Source organism: Psammomys obesus, unplaced genomic scaffold (genome assembly GCF_907164565.1).
Source record: "Psammomys obesus unplaced genomic scaffold, mPsaObe1.curated_primary_1811, whole genome shotgun sequence".
Classification (NCBI taxonomy): Eukaryota; Metazoa; Chordata; class Mammalia; order Rodentia; family Muridae; genus Psammomys; species Psammomys obesus.
The window spans coordinates 17,905,428-17,921,443 of record NW_026596046.1 but is presented as its reverse complement, the minus strand read 5'-3'; the positions used below and the strand labels follow the sequence as shown (position 1 = coordinate 17,921,443).

Genomic DNA, 16,016 nt, shown 5'->3' with positions numbered 1-16,016 from the left:
ACTAACTAACTAACTAACTAACTAACTAACTAACTAACTAACTAACTAACTAACTAAGAGAGATCAAAATACACAAACAAAAAACTCACAGAAGTAAGAGAACAAAAATACAGTCTTAAAGACTCCTCTTCCAAAAGATGTTAGGATCAAGCACAGAGAAATGCGAGTAAAATACAATATAGATATAGTAAGAAAAGTAAAAAGGATGCAGAAGATTTGAATAATTTGGTCAAAACAAATAGAACTTATCATGTTTTCAAACATTTAGAAATGCAAACCACATTTTGGGCATAAAACAAGACTCAGTAAGCTTTAAAGGTGTTACACTGAGAAAAAAATTCAATAAAATGTTAGCAAACTGAAGCCAGCAAGCTAAATATATAAAAGGTCAATTTTAAAAAGAGAGGGCTGTGAGCTAGCTCAGTGATAAGGTACTTACCTGGACTGCGTAAGGGCTTAGACTGCGTCTCAGGCCCTGAAATTAAATAAATAAACATTATGACGAAGAAAGGGAAATAGACAAAAATATCATAGAGGAAACATTCACACATAACTTTTTTTTTTTTTTTTTTTTTTTTTTGGATACAGGGTTTCTCTGTGTAGTTCTTGGCTGTCCTGGAACTTGCTCTGTAAACCAGGCTGGCCTGAAACTTACAGAGATCCCCCTGCCTCTGCCTTCCAAGAGACTAAATGTGTGTGGCACTACTGCCCAGCTCATTCACACATACCTTAATAAAGTAGAATGCTAAATAAAGTGAACTATCACTAAAACTGGCTCAAAACATTAAAAAACAACAAGCTGAACAGCATAGAAGTTGAAACCATAATTTAAATTTTTTCCTGCTAAGTAAGACCTTAAGACTTACTCACACCTAAGAGGGAAAAAAGATACAACTCACCTTACAGGGAAGGCTAGCATAGCCTGACAACAGACTGAACAGACAAATCCACACAAAAACAATAAGTCAGACTCACATCTCATATTTAAACCTGAAAAATACCTGCGAACCTAGATTAGCGTGTGCGTGTGTGTGTGTGTGTGTGTGTGTGTGTGTGTGTGTGGTGTTCGTGTGTGTGAGAGTGAGAGAGTGAGAGAGAGAGAGAGAGAGAGAGAGAGAAAGGGAAGGAGGGAGGGAAGGAAAATGTCAGTCTGTACAGAATTTCCCCCAAGCAGAACACTACCAAACAGTACAGCACAGGCTATGTAACAGGCTATGTTGGCTAGGTGTTTTTGTTTTTGTTCTGTTTTGCCAATTTGACACAAGCTAGGCATCATCTGGGAAGAGGGACCTTCAGCTGAGAAAATATCTCCATTTGGTTGGTCTCGATGCAAGTGTGGAACATTTTCTTCATTAATGACTCATGTGAGAGGGTCCTGCGCACTGTGTGTAATGCCATCCCTGGGCAAATGGTCCTGAGTTGCATAAAAAAGGCAGCTGAGCAAGCCAAGGGGGAGTAAGCGAGTAAGCAGCTTTCCTCCATTGTTTAGCTTCTTTTTTTACTCCCCAGCCCTGAACACTCCCGCTATTGCTTAAGTCTTAAAGAACGTTTCTTCTTCTTTGAGACAGAATTTTATGGAGCTCAGGCTGGCCTCATACTTGCTCCATAGTCAAGAACAACCCTGAACTCTCATCCTCCTAGGTAGGCCTCCCAAGTTTAGCATGTGCCTGCATGCTGTTCGCTGAATAAGCTAACTTTTCATAGAGTAATGCCCCCGTGTGTTATTTGTGTAGCTTAAAACAAAAGGGCTGCTCTGGTGAACTTTGGGAAAAGGGTGTGTTCCCTGTCCCCCAGGACAGGATGTCTGCTCCATTCCCCATAGCATTTCAAGGTGGAAATGAACTCCATAATTCACCTGTCTTGGTGGACTGTATTGTTACAGTGGCAGGGGCAAAGCTGGCTTCACAGGGTCCTCTTTAAGGGCAGAACAAAATCAGAGCATGGCAGTATGTGTCTGGAATCCTGGCACTGGAGAGGCTGTGGAAGCCTGTTAGTTTGAGGCCAGTGTGGGTTACACAGACACCCTGCCTCAAAAAACAAATACCCATAAAGTTATGAACACAAAATGCCACACTCATTCTAATGCCACTCAACATGAAGGAACTTACAGCAAGGGGAAATTAGAGCCTCAAGTGATGGTGATTAAATAATACTATTTTTGCAAATTTTACAAAAGTAAAAAATGACGTAACTACATCAATGGGATCCTGCCATGGCCTTTGAAGGGGCTTTGTAAGTGACAGGGCTGGAATTTAAGTTCCCTTAGCGTTACAACAAACCTGCTTCAGAAGACATGATCTGAGGCTGTCTCCAGCAGTTGTAATGTACTAGATTAAGATACAGAGAGGCTGGGGGGAGGGGCCAGCGGCAGCAGAACACTTTTCCAGCGCACTTGGTAGTAAATGCACTTTTCCCTTTCAAGCACCACCTTCCAAATGTGACTTAAGTCTCTCTGGAGATTGTCTTTAAAGTTTCTTACCATTTCCACACCTTCTAAAGCAGCAACGTCAGGAGTCTGAGGGGGCGAAAAAGGAAAATGAATTCACAAAAGGTGTGATTCATATTGCTGATCCCCTGATATCTTCAGAAATGTTTTTTTTTTCTCTCCCCCTGGCCCACTTCCCCTTTTAGGAAGTATATTCATGGAGGAACGGCATCTGGGCAGTCCTCCAGCCTGTGGGGTTTCAAGACTTGATCCCCATTCCTCAGGACCTTAAACTGTGCTTGGAGAATGATGATGTGCTTAATTATCGTTATGGGTGTAGAGCCGAGTGTAACAGTTAGGGCACCAAACGTTGATTATGAAAATCAATGTTAATTTTTATTATAGTTTCATTAATTTTTAATATATTAAATTATAGTTATAATTAAATATTAAATTTTAATTTAATTATAAATTTTATATTAATTTACCTTTATTTATCGGTGAGAGGGAGCCTTGTGTGTGCCATGGTTTGCTTGCTGAGATCAGAGGACAACTTGTGGGAGTCAGTTCTCTCTTGCCATGTGAGTCTCAGGGGTTAAACTCAGGTTGTTCAGCATGGACCTTGTCTAGCACGTACCTTTACCCACAAAGCGATCTCCAGGTCCCTCCTTTTCTTTTTAAAATTGTATAGAGCACCATGTGATGTTCCTGCACACCGACATATTGTGTTATGTTGCTTTTTTTTCTTCTTTGGGGGTCTCACTATGTGGCTCTGGCTGGAACTCACTATGTAGACTAGGCTGTCTTTGAACTTACAGAGATCCACCTGCCTCTTTCTCCCAAGTGCTGGGATTAAAGGGGTGAGCCACCACGCCAGCTAGCCTGTGTTTTGTTCCTAAAGTGAATATTTCTGATTTGGAAAATATAGTGATGCTAACAATTTACATTTAAGTGACTCTAAATATAATTTACAGTAAGACATCAACCACTGTCACATGCTAAGTGATCCTCAGTGTATGAAAAATAGTGAATAGCCATCAGGCATTCACACAGATCAGGGTAACCAGACGCTCAGGCTGTGTGAAGAGGGACAGGAGGGATGTATGACTGGCGAATTCCATCAGTGTGCAAGAGGAGGCTTGGCACTGTGAAGTCACCTACTGAGGAGATCCTATGGTGAGCTCAGCAGTGAGGGGCACCTCAGCCTTTGCCCCCGTATTAATAAGACCACGGTTTTTTGATTTTTGTTTTTTGTTTGGTTTGGTTTGATTTTTGTTATTTTTTAGACCTGACCTGGTATGTTTGGGTGTGTGATGCCTAGCTCAGGCTAGGCTAGTGTTCTGCCACTGAGTTCTTTCCCTATTCCATCACACCTAAGACAATATGGTTTTTCTTGTTGTTTTAGTTTTTGGATTTTTGAGACAAGGTTTCTCTGTGTAGCCCTGGCTGTCCTAGAACTTACTTTGTGTGCAATATGGCCTTGAACTCACTGAGATTCGCCTGCCTCTGCCTCCTGAGTGCTGTGATTACAGGCGTATACCACCACTGCCTGGATTAACACAGTATGTTTTAAATGGAGTGCTCAATATTAGTGATTTTAAAGTGAAAACAAATACATGTATGTTATATACATATGTAAAATAAGCTTTAATCTTTTCCGAGGAATTAGATCTCAAGCCAACTAAAATAGTTAAGTTGCTCCCTACTAAGAAAAACAAAGGATACATCACACTCTGGGAAACTTAGTAGAACGTGAAACATTCAAGAATTATTTCAGACCATGACTGGGGAAAGTTATCTGTGAGGCGGGAATCAGAGTAAAAGGTACTAACCTCCTACAAGAAATGTCTATGTGCAGTCTCAGGAATGATAAATCTAAGTCAAGAGAAGCTCTGAACTTCTGGCTACTCAAGACATCTCTACTTACTAATAATTTACCTACTGGAGACAGTCCACCATTTCTGTTGCCATCTGTCAAACCTCCAGTGGCCTTGCTAGTTCCATGGAGAATTTAGGCTAGATTTGGGCAAAGGATAGAGAGGAAAAGTATTGATTTAAAAAAAAAAGATGTTTCCTACCATTGGCACCTGTTTGGTTTTTTTCTTCTGACTTGGACCTAATTGGGGGAGCTCCGCTTCCTTTAGCCAAGTCTCCTTGGGCAACTTATACACTTCCAGCCAAATCTCCCCAGCTCCTGCATTGGGAAACCATTTAAGCAAGCATTGAGTAACTGCTAACAGGCGGCAAGTTTCAGCTTAACAATGTCTGTCTTCTCAGAAGTGCTGGCCCGAGACCCAGAACCTCTGCAGTAGGTACCTGTGAAGGGAGGTTTACAGGAACTGAAGCAATGGTTATTGCAAGCCCTCACTTCCCAAGCAATGTTTGCCTGGAGAGTAGACCCCTCAGACCACTGCTACCTAATGGCATCAGGGGATTCTCCCACAACACTGTCACAACTGAAGTTTTGATCAAACTGTTATCTGCTACGTCCCGTGTTTTCTATGTTGCAAATAGTCGGTTTTATTGACATTCTGCCCTAAAGCTAACATTGCCACCACCTACGGGAAGAAGGTGGCACATGTAAGCATAGCAAGAGAGGCTTAGGGCAAAGGAAAAGTTGGAATGGGGACAGACCCCAAAGAAGTCTTCTGGCCAGCATTTGAGATGATGATCTGTGCGAGGCTGTGGAACCCTCTCATCACAAGAAAAGGCTGGGCTCCTGTTCTGAATACTGACCCATTTGGGAAAGGTTGTTTTCCCGTGGAATGGGATCCTGCCTCAGTGGTTCATTTAAAATATAATCATCTGGACATTGTAATTTCACACTTCTGGTTCCCAGAACCATAAGGAAATAAATGCCTATCATCTTAAGCTACCCACTTTGTGGTACTTTGTTATAACAGCCCAAGAACGTGACTACATGAGTGTTTTGCTTGCATTTATATTTGTACATCATGTATGTGCTTGGTGCCTCCAGGGGCCAGAAGATATTAGATCCTTTGGAACTAGAGTTATATATGGTTGTGAGCTGCCATATTGATGCTGGGAATTAATCCTGTGTTCTCTGAAAGAGTAATCAGTGCTTTTAACTGCTGAGCCATCTCTTCAGCCCCAAACGTGTCCTTTGACACAAAAAGCACTATAAAATCTCTATGTTCCTCCAACATTCGAGGAAAAAAAAGTGCAGATCCAGGCTCATATAAAATATGTCCAAATGTTTACAAGCTGGAAAACAAACTACCAAGCATTTGAATAAAGTATGTTTTGTTGACACAGGCATAGCTGTAGCTGTTAGGAGGGGACAACAGGCGCCAAGATAGGTGGATAAACTTTAAGGAGAGCTGAGATGTCTGCATCTTCTCAAAGTAGCTTCCCCCAAACGTCTAATAATTACAAAAACGCTTTAGCACAGTCTTTGATTCTCCTGCCTCCAGGAGACACGTAAATCACCTTTCTTATTGTCTAGACTTAGTGACTTGTACCTTACATGGAACAGAAAGGAAAAAAAATAAAAACTAAGCTAGGCATGGTAGTATAGACCTGATGTGACAACTCTGGAGATTGAGGCAGGAGGATTACTTGAGCACAGAATTTTAGAGCCAGCCTGAAGGAGCCTGTGATCTAGGCTAATAAAAGCAAAAGTGGGTCAACCTGGGTCCACACAGTTCTTGAGACAGTGCCTGTCCTATGCTAGCTTCCCCCTAAATCCTTAGCCTTGGATGAACCATGAGGGAAAAGGCAGACAAACTGAAGTGAAGGGCATGGCTATCTGGTTGGTTCTCCTGAAAAGAAAAGTCAAAAAAAAAAAAAAAAAGTCAAGATAATGGAAACCAAGTAATGACCAAGGAGCTGTCACAGGAGTATGCTAGGGTGACATATGACTCAATGTGATATTGTATCCTTGCCTAAGGAAAAAAAATAGCAAGGAAAAAAAAAAAAAAGGATGAAGTGATGGGAAATCTGGCCAGCAGGGGTTAGTTGGTGACGCAGTATTACTGTTTCTGTCTTTGTTTCCACACCCACACCATCAGGTTAAAGGTGAGGATCAGTGGAGAATGCAGAAGAACTTTCTACTGGCTTTGCTACTCTTCTGTTTTTTAAAAGATTTATTTTCCACATATGGCTATTTTGCCCCCATGTATATCTGCATATTACCAGCATGCAGTGCCCAGGAGAGGTGGTCTGATGCCCTGGAGCTGCAGTTACAGAGGATTGTGAGCTGACTGTGGGTGCTGGGATCAAACCCCAGCCCTCTGAAAGAGCAGCTAGGGCTCTAACCCATGAGTCACCTCTCCAGCTCTTGCTGTTCTTTATACTGAAAGTTATTTTGTTTGTTTTTTATTTTTGAGACAAGGTCTCATTCTGTAGCCTTATACTCATGATCCTTCTGCCTGAGCCTCCCTGGTGATAGGTTTATAGGTATGTACCACCACACATGTCTAAATCTGAAGTTATTTCTAAATGAAAGGTCTACAGTGAAAGTCTGTAAGAGACACAAATCCAAACCTCCCTCACAGCTTTTGGGCGCCCTTGCCTTGGAGGAGGAAAGCTGCATAGTCACCGCCCTGAGAGAATTCCATCTTCAAACAGGTGCTTTGCTTGGTGACATCATCCTGAAAAGAAGAGATGCCAGCAGAGTGAATGTGGTCCACTAAATAGGGAGGAGCCCATGGCAGGGGTCCTGTAGTTCACACCAGGCCAGGGGTCTTCCAGAAGCTTGCAATGGCAAGATGCCTCATAGCAGTTCATATTTCCTGTTTGCATATAGGAATTGGGCAAGACAGCATGTGAAGGAATGGAACTTGCTTTAGCCTTAACTCTTTGTAGTTCACTGAATGCCGTCAGGGCAAACCCTAAGGTCAATGCTGTACTCAGTTTTTTAGCTGAGTTAAAATAAGTTTTATATGACAGTGAAAACTGGTGCTTGTCTGGACTATAGCAGCCAAGCTATAGTCCAGCTTGGGGGTGACCTAGGAATAAAAGATCCTCCAATTTGGGGCCAGCTGAGAAAGGCTGGGGGATGAGTATGCTACCCCTTGAAGGAGCTTGAGAACGACCAACAAAATCAGGTGGCTAGAGCAGTTACGTCCGTGAGCTCCCTAATTTGTTTAAAGAATAAATAATTTTTATTTATATAACTTAATATCTATCAATTTACTAAAGAGATTTTCAAACATATGAAAAGAAAGGGAGGGTTAGGGAGGGGTTGAGGGTGGGGGCTACAGCTGGGATACAAAGTGAATAAATTGTAATAAATTTAAAAATTAAAAAAAGAGAGTGACATAATGAGTCCCCCATGTGGCCATCAAAATGCTCCACTGTGCCAGTACAAGGCTCCATTGCGCTGTAACATAACTTCACCATGACATCAAAATGTTCAATTGTGGCATCATAGTGCAGCACTATTACCTCAAAGTGCTGAATTGTGTCAACACAATAATTCCTAGTGACATCACAATGCCACACTGTGACACCACAATTCTCTATTCCAAAAATCCTTAATGCTCCTTATAATGTCACAATGTTCCACGTCTGTCATAATACTGTACTGTGCCACCACAGTGCTGCACTGTGACAAGATAATGCTCTATTGTGTCATCAAATGTTTCACTGAGCCACCTCAGTGCTACACTGTGTCTTCAGAATGCTGCACTGTGCCATCACAATTTTGCATTTAGACATCATAATTCTGCATTCTGCCATTGCAATGTTCAATTTTGTCACACAATGATATAACATCATACACTCCACTGTGACACCATATTGCCCCAAAATGACATCATGTTGCTTAATTGTGCTGTCACATTGGACAATTTGCATTGCGCTATTAAAATGTTTCTTTATGCCATCATGATGTTGCATTGTAACATCACAATTTTAGTTGTATTTATTACCTTCCAAATCCTATTGGCATCATATTTTTGTGGGCTGCATTACTAATAATATGAATCAACATCAATTACTAATAATCATTCAACAAAACCCAACACATTGCGAATATTTATTTAAGCCCAAATTATTAATTCCTAAGCAACAGCTAATAACTAGCCTGTTTTTCAGTTTCTTCAATCACCTTGTAGAGGATATTAACATCTTTCACAATTGGTATGTTCACATCACAATCAAAACAAAGCCCACCAGGCATGGTGGTACAAACCTTTAATCCCAGCACTCTGGAGGCAGAGGCAGGTGGATTTCTAAAAGTTCAAGGCTGGCTCAGTCTACACCATGAGTTCTAAGGTTGGCATGTCAACAAAGAGAGACCCTGTGTCTTAATTAGGGTGTCACTGCTGTGAAGAGACATCATGACGAAGGCGACTCTTATAAAGGAAAACATTTAACTGGGCCTGGCTTACAGTTTCAGAGGTTTAGTCCATTATCATCATGGTAGTGACCATGGTGACATGCAGGCAGACATGGTGCTGCAGGTGCTGAGAGTTCAACATCTTGATCCGCAGGCAACAGAAGGAGATTCTGTGTAGCTTGAGGGTAGGAGACCTCATAACCCATCCCTACAGTGACACACTTCCTCCAACAAGGCCACACCTCCTAGTGGTGCCACTCCCTAGGGGCCTAGTAGTCACACACATGGGTCTATGGGGGCATTCCTATTCAAACCACCGTACCCTACTTCAAAAAAAAAAAAAAAAAAAAAACAAAGTCCAAGATGGCTTAGTTGGCAAAGTGCTTGCCATGCAGGCATGAGGACCTGAGTTTGGATCCCTAGGATTTATATAAAAAGTTGGATATAATTATGTCAGAGCATAAATTTAATGATGGGATGATAAGTTGAGTGTAGCAGCACGTGCCTGTCAGCCTGGTGCTGGGGAGGTGGAGAAAGGAAGAGCCGAGCTTGTTTCCCCAGCCACTCTATAGTCAAATTAGTAGCAACAGATTTAGTGAGATCCTCTGCCAAAAAATAAGGTGGAAAGTGACTGAGGAAAACACCAAAAGTCTTCTTTTGGCATGCACATCTATATGTGCATCCACATACATGCACACATACATGTACACATACATGCTGTGCCTTGGGCATCTTGATGGCTGGGTTCTAAGGCTCTCTGGGAACTGTTGGCATCCCAACACATCCCTTAGTGAGAGGTGGTACTCCCTCATCAGACATGCCCTCAGGCAAAACTCTCATCTCGTCTTGTTGAGCACCGTGAATCTCCAAGAGCTTCACCCTGCCTCGCAAGCATCAACTGGCTGCTCAGTTGCCATAGCAGCTGGTATTTGTAGACTTTTAGAGCTTTACTGGAGTCTCCCTTTGGCATGGGGTTCATTTCCTCCAGAGATCCTGCTCCCTCCTATGTTTCCTCATCTGTGAGAGCTCTGGGTCAGTCACTGCCATTCCTACACTATACTCTATGGCAGCCCCCGTCTCCCACCTGGGCCAGAAAGTCTCACAGAAGGAAGGCGTTTTTAAAAATCGGGACAGTTATTATGAAAGGTAATTGAGGCTGTGGCACCAGCAGGTTCGAGAGGGTTAACGTTCCAGCCACAAGATGGAGGTGGTTCACAACAACTGTCTGGAAAAAAGTCCACATCAAGCACAGTGCCGACGCCACTGCAGGAAACTGATGACGGCCCGCACCAGCATCCCGCGAGCTAGACTGTTTTTTAAAAGTGGTACACAATTTTTAAGGAACACGAGTCTCTGGAGGTTATGAAATGCCCAGTTGGATAAATCTAGAGCTTTATTACCAATAGAGGGAAATTCCTTCCCCTTTTCCCACTCTGCCTCCTCTCCCACCCTCACTTGACAACTGGTATGAATGCCATTTTAAACAAGTCACATGAATAAAACCTTCAGTGCTAGAAGAAGTAACTTTAGAAGTGTGTGTGTGTGTGTCAGCGTGAGTGTGGAGGTCAGAGGACAATTTTTAGAATTCTGTTCTCTCCTTCCACCATGTAGGTCCTAGGAAAGGGACTCAGGCCATTGGTCATCAGGCTTTGCTGCAAGGCAACTTTCCCTACTGAGCCATCTCAGCCCTGTTTGGTTTTAGTATGGGTTTGATTTACTGTAGCTTCTTACATCCTAGACACAAGTCTTTTATGAGGAGTGCTTTGCATTACCCATTCAATGTCCCCCAGCTAAGGGTGAGAGAACAGGAACTCACCATTTCATTGATGGCTTTGATGAGAAAAAGGCTGTCTTTATACAAGTAAAAAAATCTAACAATACCTGAAACAGAGAAACAAGAGACTGTGAGACCAGGGAGCCAGGAAGGATTGGGGCGTAGTATCTGACTCTAAACTTACCAGCCTGTCCTTGCTTTGCAGCCCCCACATGGCCTATGCTGCTCCTGGTCTCCCAACTACTGTAAAATATTCAGTTTGTTCCTCTTTCCAGTCCTCTCCTACTTAGCTAGTGTTACCCATATTTTCTGGAAGTTTCTTATAAGCACACCAGCCATAGCAGCCCATTCTGCATTCCTAGCCCCCTACTCTGGCTATCATCCCCCACTTCTTTGCACTGGTACAAATGTTGGCTATAAATGTGTTGGGTTCATAAACTCCTTTGAGAGAAAGGATCTTCCCTCACCTTTCCATGTGCCTTAACCCACTAGGGTTCCCTGTGCAGTTAATTCTGTTGAATTCAGGACGTGATTGTCACCTACCATGACTTCTTACATTCCTTTAAGTGCCTCCCAGTTACTTATAACCTACCTTTGCACCCATGATATAGACAGATCACATAAAGCATTCGGCTCACTCTGGGTGAAATTCTAATCCATCTTAATAAAGATTCATGGGATAGCTATTCCATGACACTGACAGTACAAGGGACATCAAGGCAATCTACCTTCAAATTCATCAAAAAAAAAAAAAAAAAAGTAACACAGATATGAAACCATTTATATAATGGACCATAATGAATGTGGCTTTTTCTTTCGCCTAAAGTCCTCCACAGATATTCTCCAGGTATATCAAACCTGTGGGTGTTAAAATGTGCTTCAAATCACAAGCCCTGAACACCTCATTCCCCTACTATTCTTCTTAAGGATGCACCCAGGTATATGATGTAGAAAGGAATCATCATCACCCACATTGCCCAGCATGTTCTCCTCACCAAAAATATGTTCTATCATTAAGTCTTTTTGGTAGAAAGGATAATTGAGACAGGCTCTCCTGTAATTCAGGATGGCCCCCAAATCCGGATGTAGCTGAAGATGACCTTGAACTCCTGGTCCTTTTGCTTTTGCCTTGCAAATGCTGGGTTACATATATGAGCTGCTATTCATCATTATGTCTGTTGTCTTCCCCTCCCCGTTTAGAGAAATTAAAAATGTTATCATATTTATTTTTAGAGGGGGGCACTCATGCCACCCATGCATGGGGCAGTTAAGAGGATGAGTCGAAGGAGTCAGTTCCCTTTTTCTGCCAAGTGAGTCCTGGGGATTGAATAAAGCATGATTGAACTAAAGCCCCTCTGCACAACAAGCAATCCTGCCAGCCCTCTTTTATTTATTGTATGTTTGTTTGTTTGTTTGTTTGAGACAGGCTTTCTCTGTGTAGCCTTGGCTATCCTGGACTTGCTTTGTAGACCTGGCTGCCCTTAAACTCAGAGATCCACCTGCCTCCGCCTCCCTGAGTGCTGGGATTACAGGTGTGTGTCACCATGCCTAGCCAGAATTTCTCTCTCTTAAATGAAAAAAGCTGTACCCCCTTGCCTCTCTCTCCCCCCCACTCCCCTTCGGTTTTGACTTTTTCAACATTCCTGAGGGTATATCAGTACACCTGTGTGGGTGGAGCAGCGACAGCTGGGGAGCAGGGCTCTGAGGGCTGGAAGGGTATGAACTTTGGGGCTACCCTGCCTGGTTTGAAATGTCCTTGTGCCACTTATTTCTATTTACCTCAAGGAAATGATTTAACCTTTATGCTTCAAGATGTCTCTTCCAAACAGGACAATGATCAACTGCAACTGTACTTCCCTTGGACAGGTGAAAAACCAAATGGGCTACTATATGAAAAATGCTACACTAGGCTTGGCACACCTTACTTTCATGCAGGTAGATAGTAGTTATGACTACATGAGCAGAGAGAGCTTGCCGTGCCTTAATTTCCTTATACTTGGAAAAGAGATTAAACTGAATACCAGTCTCTAAATACCTATAAATTAATCTAAAAATGAAGAAGAACAAATACCCATTTCATCCACAGGAACAATAAGCACTTCATTCCCCAAATCTGTGGCCCAGATGGAGACAACGTCCACCTTAAACTTCTCCCAAACATATATTCTTTTGAAATTTTCCAGATTATAGATTGAGAATCCTTTGGCTCCTCCAATAAACAGATAGTCTTGTGAAACAGCCATACCACCAGGCATTTGGTTGAGCTGGGAAAACATGTACACAGAAAGACAAAGCTAATTATGTTCAGCTGTCAATGCCATCAGGCCATCTGAGCTAACTTTTCAAAAAGGGGCAGGGCTCTTTCTAGACAACTCGTTGCCCAACATGTGCCTGTAGAAAAAGCTTGCCCTCAGCATTGCACTTTGGGAGAGGTAGCCAGAGAGAGCAGAAGTTGGACCCATCTCTATTCTGAACATGAGCATGACCACAGGTTTCCTGCTTTATTCAGCCTAGCGTTCTGTGGGAAGAACAACAGCTAAATCACTGACAGTTCTCAGTTGCCAAGTGTTGAGAGGGACTAATATATTAACGAAGCTTTTTAGTGTCAATAACATGACATAAAAAGCATTTGTGTAATCTTCAATTAACCATAACACACCACTTCCCACTGCCAGATCTTTTTGGACCAATAGCAGCATGCTTACTGTCTCTCAGAAATGCATCTGTATTACTGATGGACAGCTCAGTAGGAATTCCTTCCCTCCCTGAATCAGGTATTTTTATAACCAAGTGAAAAACAGGCGCTCTTGTTTGTACCTGGATTTCTGTAACTGGAGGGTAGATGGTAGGCAGGATCCGGTTTTTCTCAATTTCTCTTAAAGCTTCTCTCTCTTCAATAACTTCCCATGACTGGTCAAACAGTTGGTTCAGCACCTTGTTGATCATTCGGTAAGGCTGAGGCAGGGAATCCAGTTCTCGATCAATGTCCAGGAAGACAAAATCCTTTTCATCATCCTTAGGCCAGTCTGTCTCTGTTGGAGATGGAATCTCCAATGGTCCCTTGATAAACACAGACATCCTTGACATCCTTTGCTTCTGAGCCTGACTTCCTTTGAAGGGTGACATCACAGCAGGTGGTACTGAGAACTTCTGGGGACTCAAAGCTAGGAAGCAAAGTGAGCAGAGAGACTTGGGGAAAAACATAAACAAGAAGCTAACCTTGTCTAGCACAGCATCCTATGGGAACTGTCTCAGCCTGGACTTTCTTATGTAGGGTGCTGCTGTATTCTGGGATCTTCATATTCATAAGGGTACCAGAGGGGCAGGTATCTCTCAGGCTAACCCAAGATGATATGAACTGTGATGAAAGAATGTGGCACTTTGTTGTCTTTCTTCAACTCCTAATAGGACAAGTAACCATCTTTTGTTCCAAAAGGAATCCATTCACGGCTAATACCTTTCCCTGGTTGTCTGCCTTTGAAAATGGCTCTGTTCAAGCCACTGAGTCTCCTGTCTGTGACATGGACAGAATACTGACTAAAAATCCTACAAAATTAGAATAATTAGATATTTCTAAAGTATTTAAAACTTAGCAGCTCTCCTCTATATATCTTCATATGTAAAGCACAAGCCTATAGGAAGGGATAGAATAATTTGAATTTCAAAAGCTTTAAAGCTGTGTACAATTCTGTGTAAAGGGATTTCAAATGTCATTGTTTTTATTACATTTTTCTGTTTATTTGTGGGTGTGCATGCCATAGTGCATGTGTGTGTCATAGTGCATGTGTGGGTTCAGGGAACACCTTCAAGAGTTCTCTTGTTCCACCATGTGAATCCCAGAAATTTAACTCAGGTCAGAAGGCTTGGTGGCAAGTGCCTTTACCCAGTGAGCCATCACACCAGCCACTGTCATAGGTTTGGGGGGGGGGGTTGTTTGTTTGTTTGTTTTTGTTTTTCTCTGTGTAGCCTTGGTTGTCCTGGACTTACTTTATAGCCCAGGCTGGCCTTGAACTCAGAGAGATCCACCTGCCTCTGCCTCCTGAGTGCTGGGATTGAAGGAGTGTGCCACTACACCCAGCTCACTGTCACAGTTTCAAAAAGCATTTAATGAGGAAATTGGGAGGCAGTTTATGCTAAACTCAGGGTAGTGTGGCCTTATACTGATAAAGTGGCTATGGTCTATGCAAGTCCTATAAAGCTCCAGCTGCCATCATGATCTTTCCTTCCATGCTTGAGTACATATGTGATGCTTCTAGTACGGGAGGGACAAGGCTAGCTGATGCTCAGGCCAGGACCACTTGAGGGCATTAGTGAGGACAGTAAGCTAATTCATTCACAGCCAGGAAAAAATGTGGTTTCTTTAACCAGACTAGATAATCTCATTAGTCAGGGACAGTGGATAGAACATCAGAAGGATCGAGACTTGGTAGTGGAAAAATAAGCCCAAGAACAAATGTTGCACCAGTATCACTCATATGGAATGATGTATTAGAATATGGAAAACAAAACTGCCTTTATGCAAGTTAACTCCATCTCAGAACAAAGCTTAAGAACATTTACAAGAATACAAAACAAAACAAAACAAAACAAAAAATCCAGTGTCACTTTGCAAACACCATTGTCCCCTGTAGCTGTTTACTGTTGGCTATTGGCAAACCCCATTGCGTTCCTCAACATCCAGGCTGATGGCCAGCCCTTAGCTTGTGTTTCCTTTGTTTGCAGACAGTACCAAAACACCAGGAAATCTTCATGCTCTGAGCACCAAAGAGAAAGACTGATTTATATGTGCTCCTCTTTTCATAGGGTTATTCCACAATTGATATTCCATGATTGATAACCCATTTGGGTGACTTCACACACCATAATGGCACTGGAACAATGCCATTATGGGGGAAAATATCTGAGGATGAGACCTTCATCCTGAAGCATACAGTCCTAGCATCTTGCCCATGGTGAATGCTGAACCAAACACAAACAGTTCCATTTTCCTTCTGCACTGTAAACGGAGTGTTTAGATGGGAAGCCATGGTTTTTGGAAAGGTGAAGAATGAAAGCCATAGAGTACTTGGGGTCCAAGAAAGATAAGATCAGCAGGATCACCACTGGCAATTGTGGGCAGTTCTGGTAGTTTGTTGTCACTGTTGGTTTTTTTTTTTTTTTTTTTTTTTTTTTGAGACAGTGTCTCACTATGTAGCCCTGGATGTCCTAGAACTTTCTAGGTAGATCAGGTTGGCCTTAAACTCACAGAGATCCACCTGCCTCTGCCTCCTGAGTGCTGGGATTTAAGGAACTTTGATACTTTGACCTGTGCATCTTAACCAGCCGCCAATACCCCCATTACTCACAATATCCCATGAGCTTTTGGCCCTTGCTACAGGTCTTTGAGTTCCATGTTATCTTTATTTTCCTCCATGTCCTAGGTGAATTGCAGAGTTGAATTTATGATCATGAATTAAAATTAAATAAGAACACAAAATCCAGCATTTTCAATATATGCTAATAAGAAGATTGAA

At 42.3% G+C, this 16,016-nt stretch overlaps 1 protein-coding gene across 1 annotated transcript in view; it reads right to left on the bottom strand.

Moving 5' to 3' along the window:
- Wdr93 (WD repeat domain 93) overlaps nucleotides 1-16,016 on the bottom strand; it is a 45,147-nt gene that overhangs the window by 22,192 nt on the left and 6,939 nt on the right. Inside the window, exons 2-8 of the mRNA XM_055623391.1 lie at nucleotides 13,321-13,667; nucleotides 12,575-12,767; nucleotides 10,546-10,610; nucleotides 6,960-7,038; nucleotides 4,504-4,619; nucleotides 2,480-2,515; nucleotides 440-475 (exon numbers count right to left, since the gene is read on the bottom strand). Coding sequence (XP_055479366.1) covers nucleotides 440-475; nucleotides 2,480-2,515; nucleotides 4,504-4,619; nucleotides 6,960-7,038; nucleotides 10,546-10,610; nucleotides 12,575-12,767; nucleotides 13,321-13,629 — 834 coding nt within the window. The 5' untranslated portion in view covers nucleotides 13,630-13,667. The remainder of the gene's footprint in view (nucleotides 1-439; nucleotides 476-2,479; nucleotides 2,516-4,503; nucleotides 4,620-6,959; nucleotides 7,039-10,545; nucleotides 10,611-12,574; nucleotides 12,768-13,320; nucleotides 13,668-16,016) is intronic.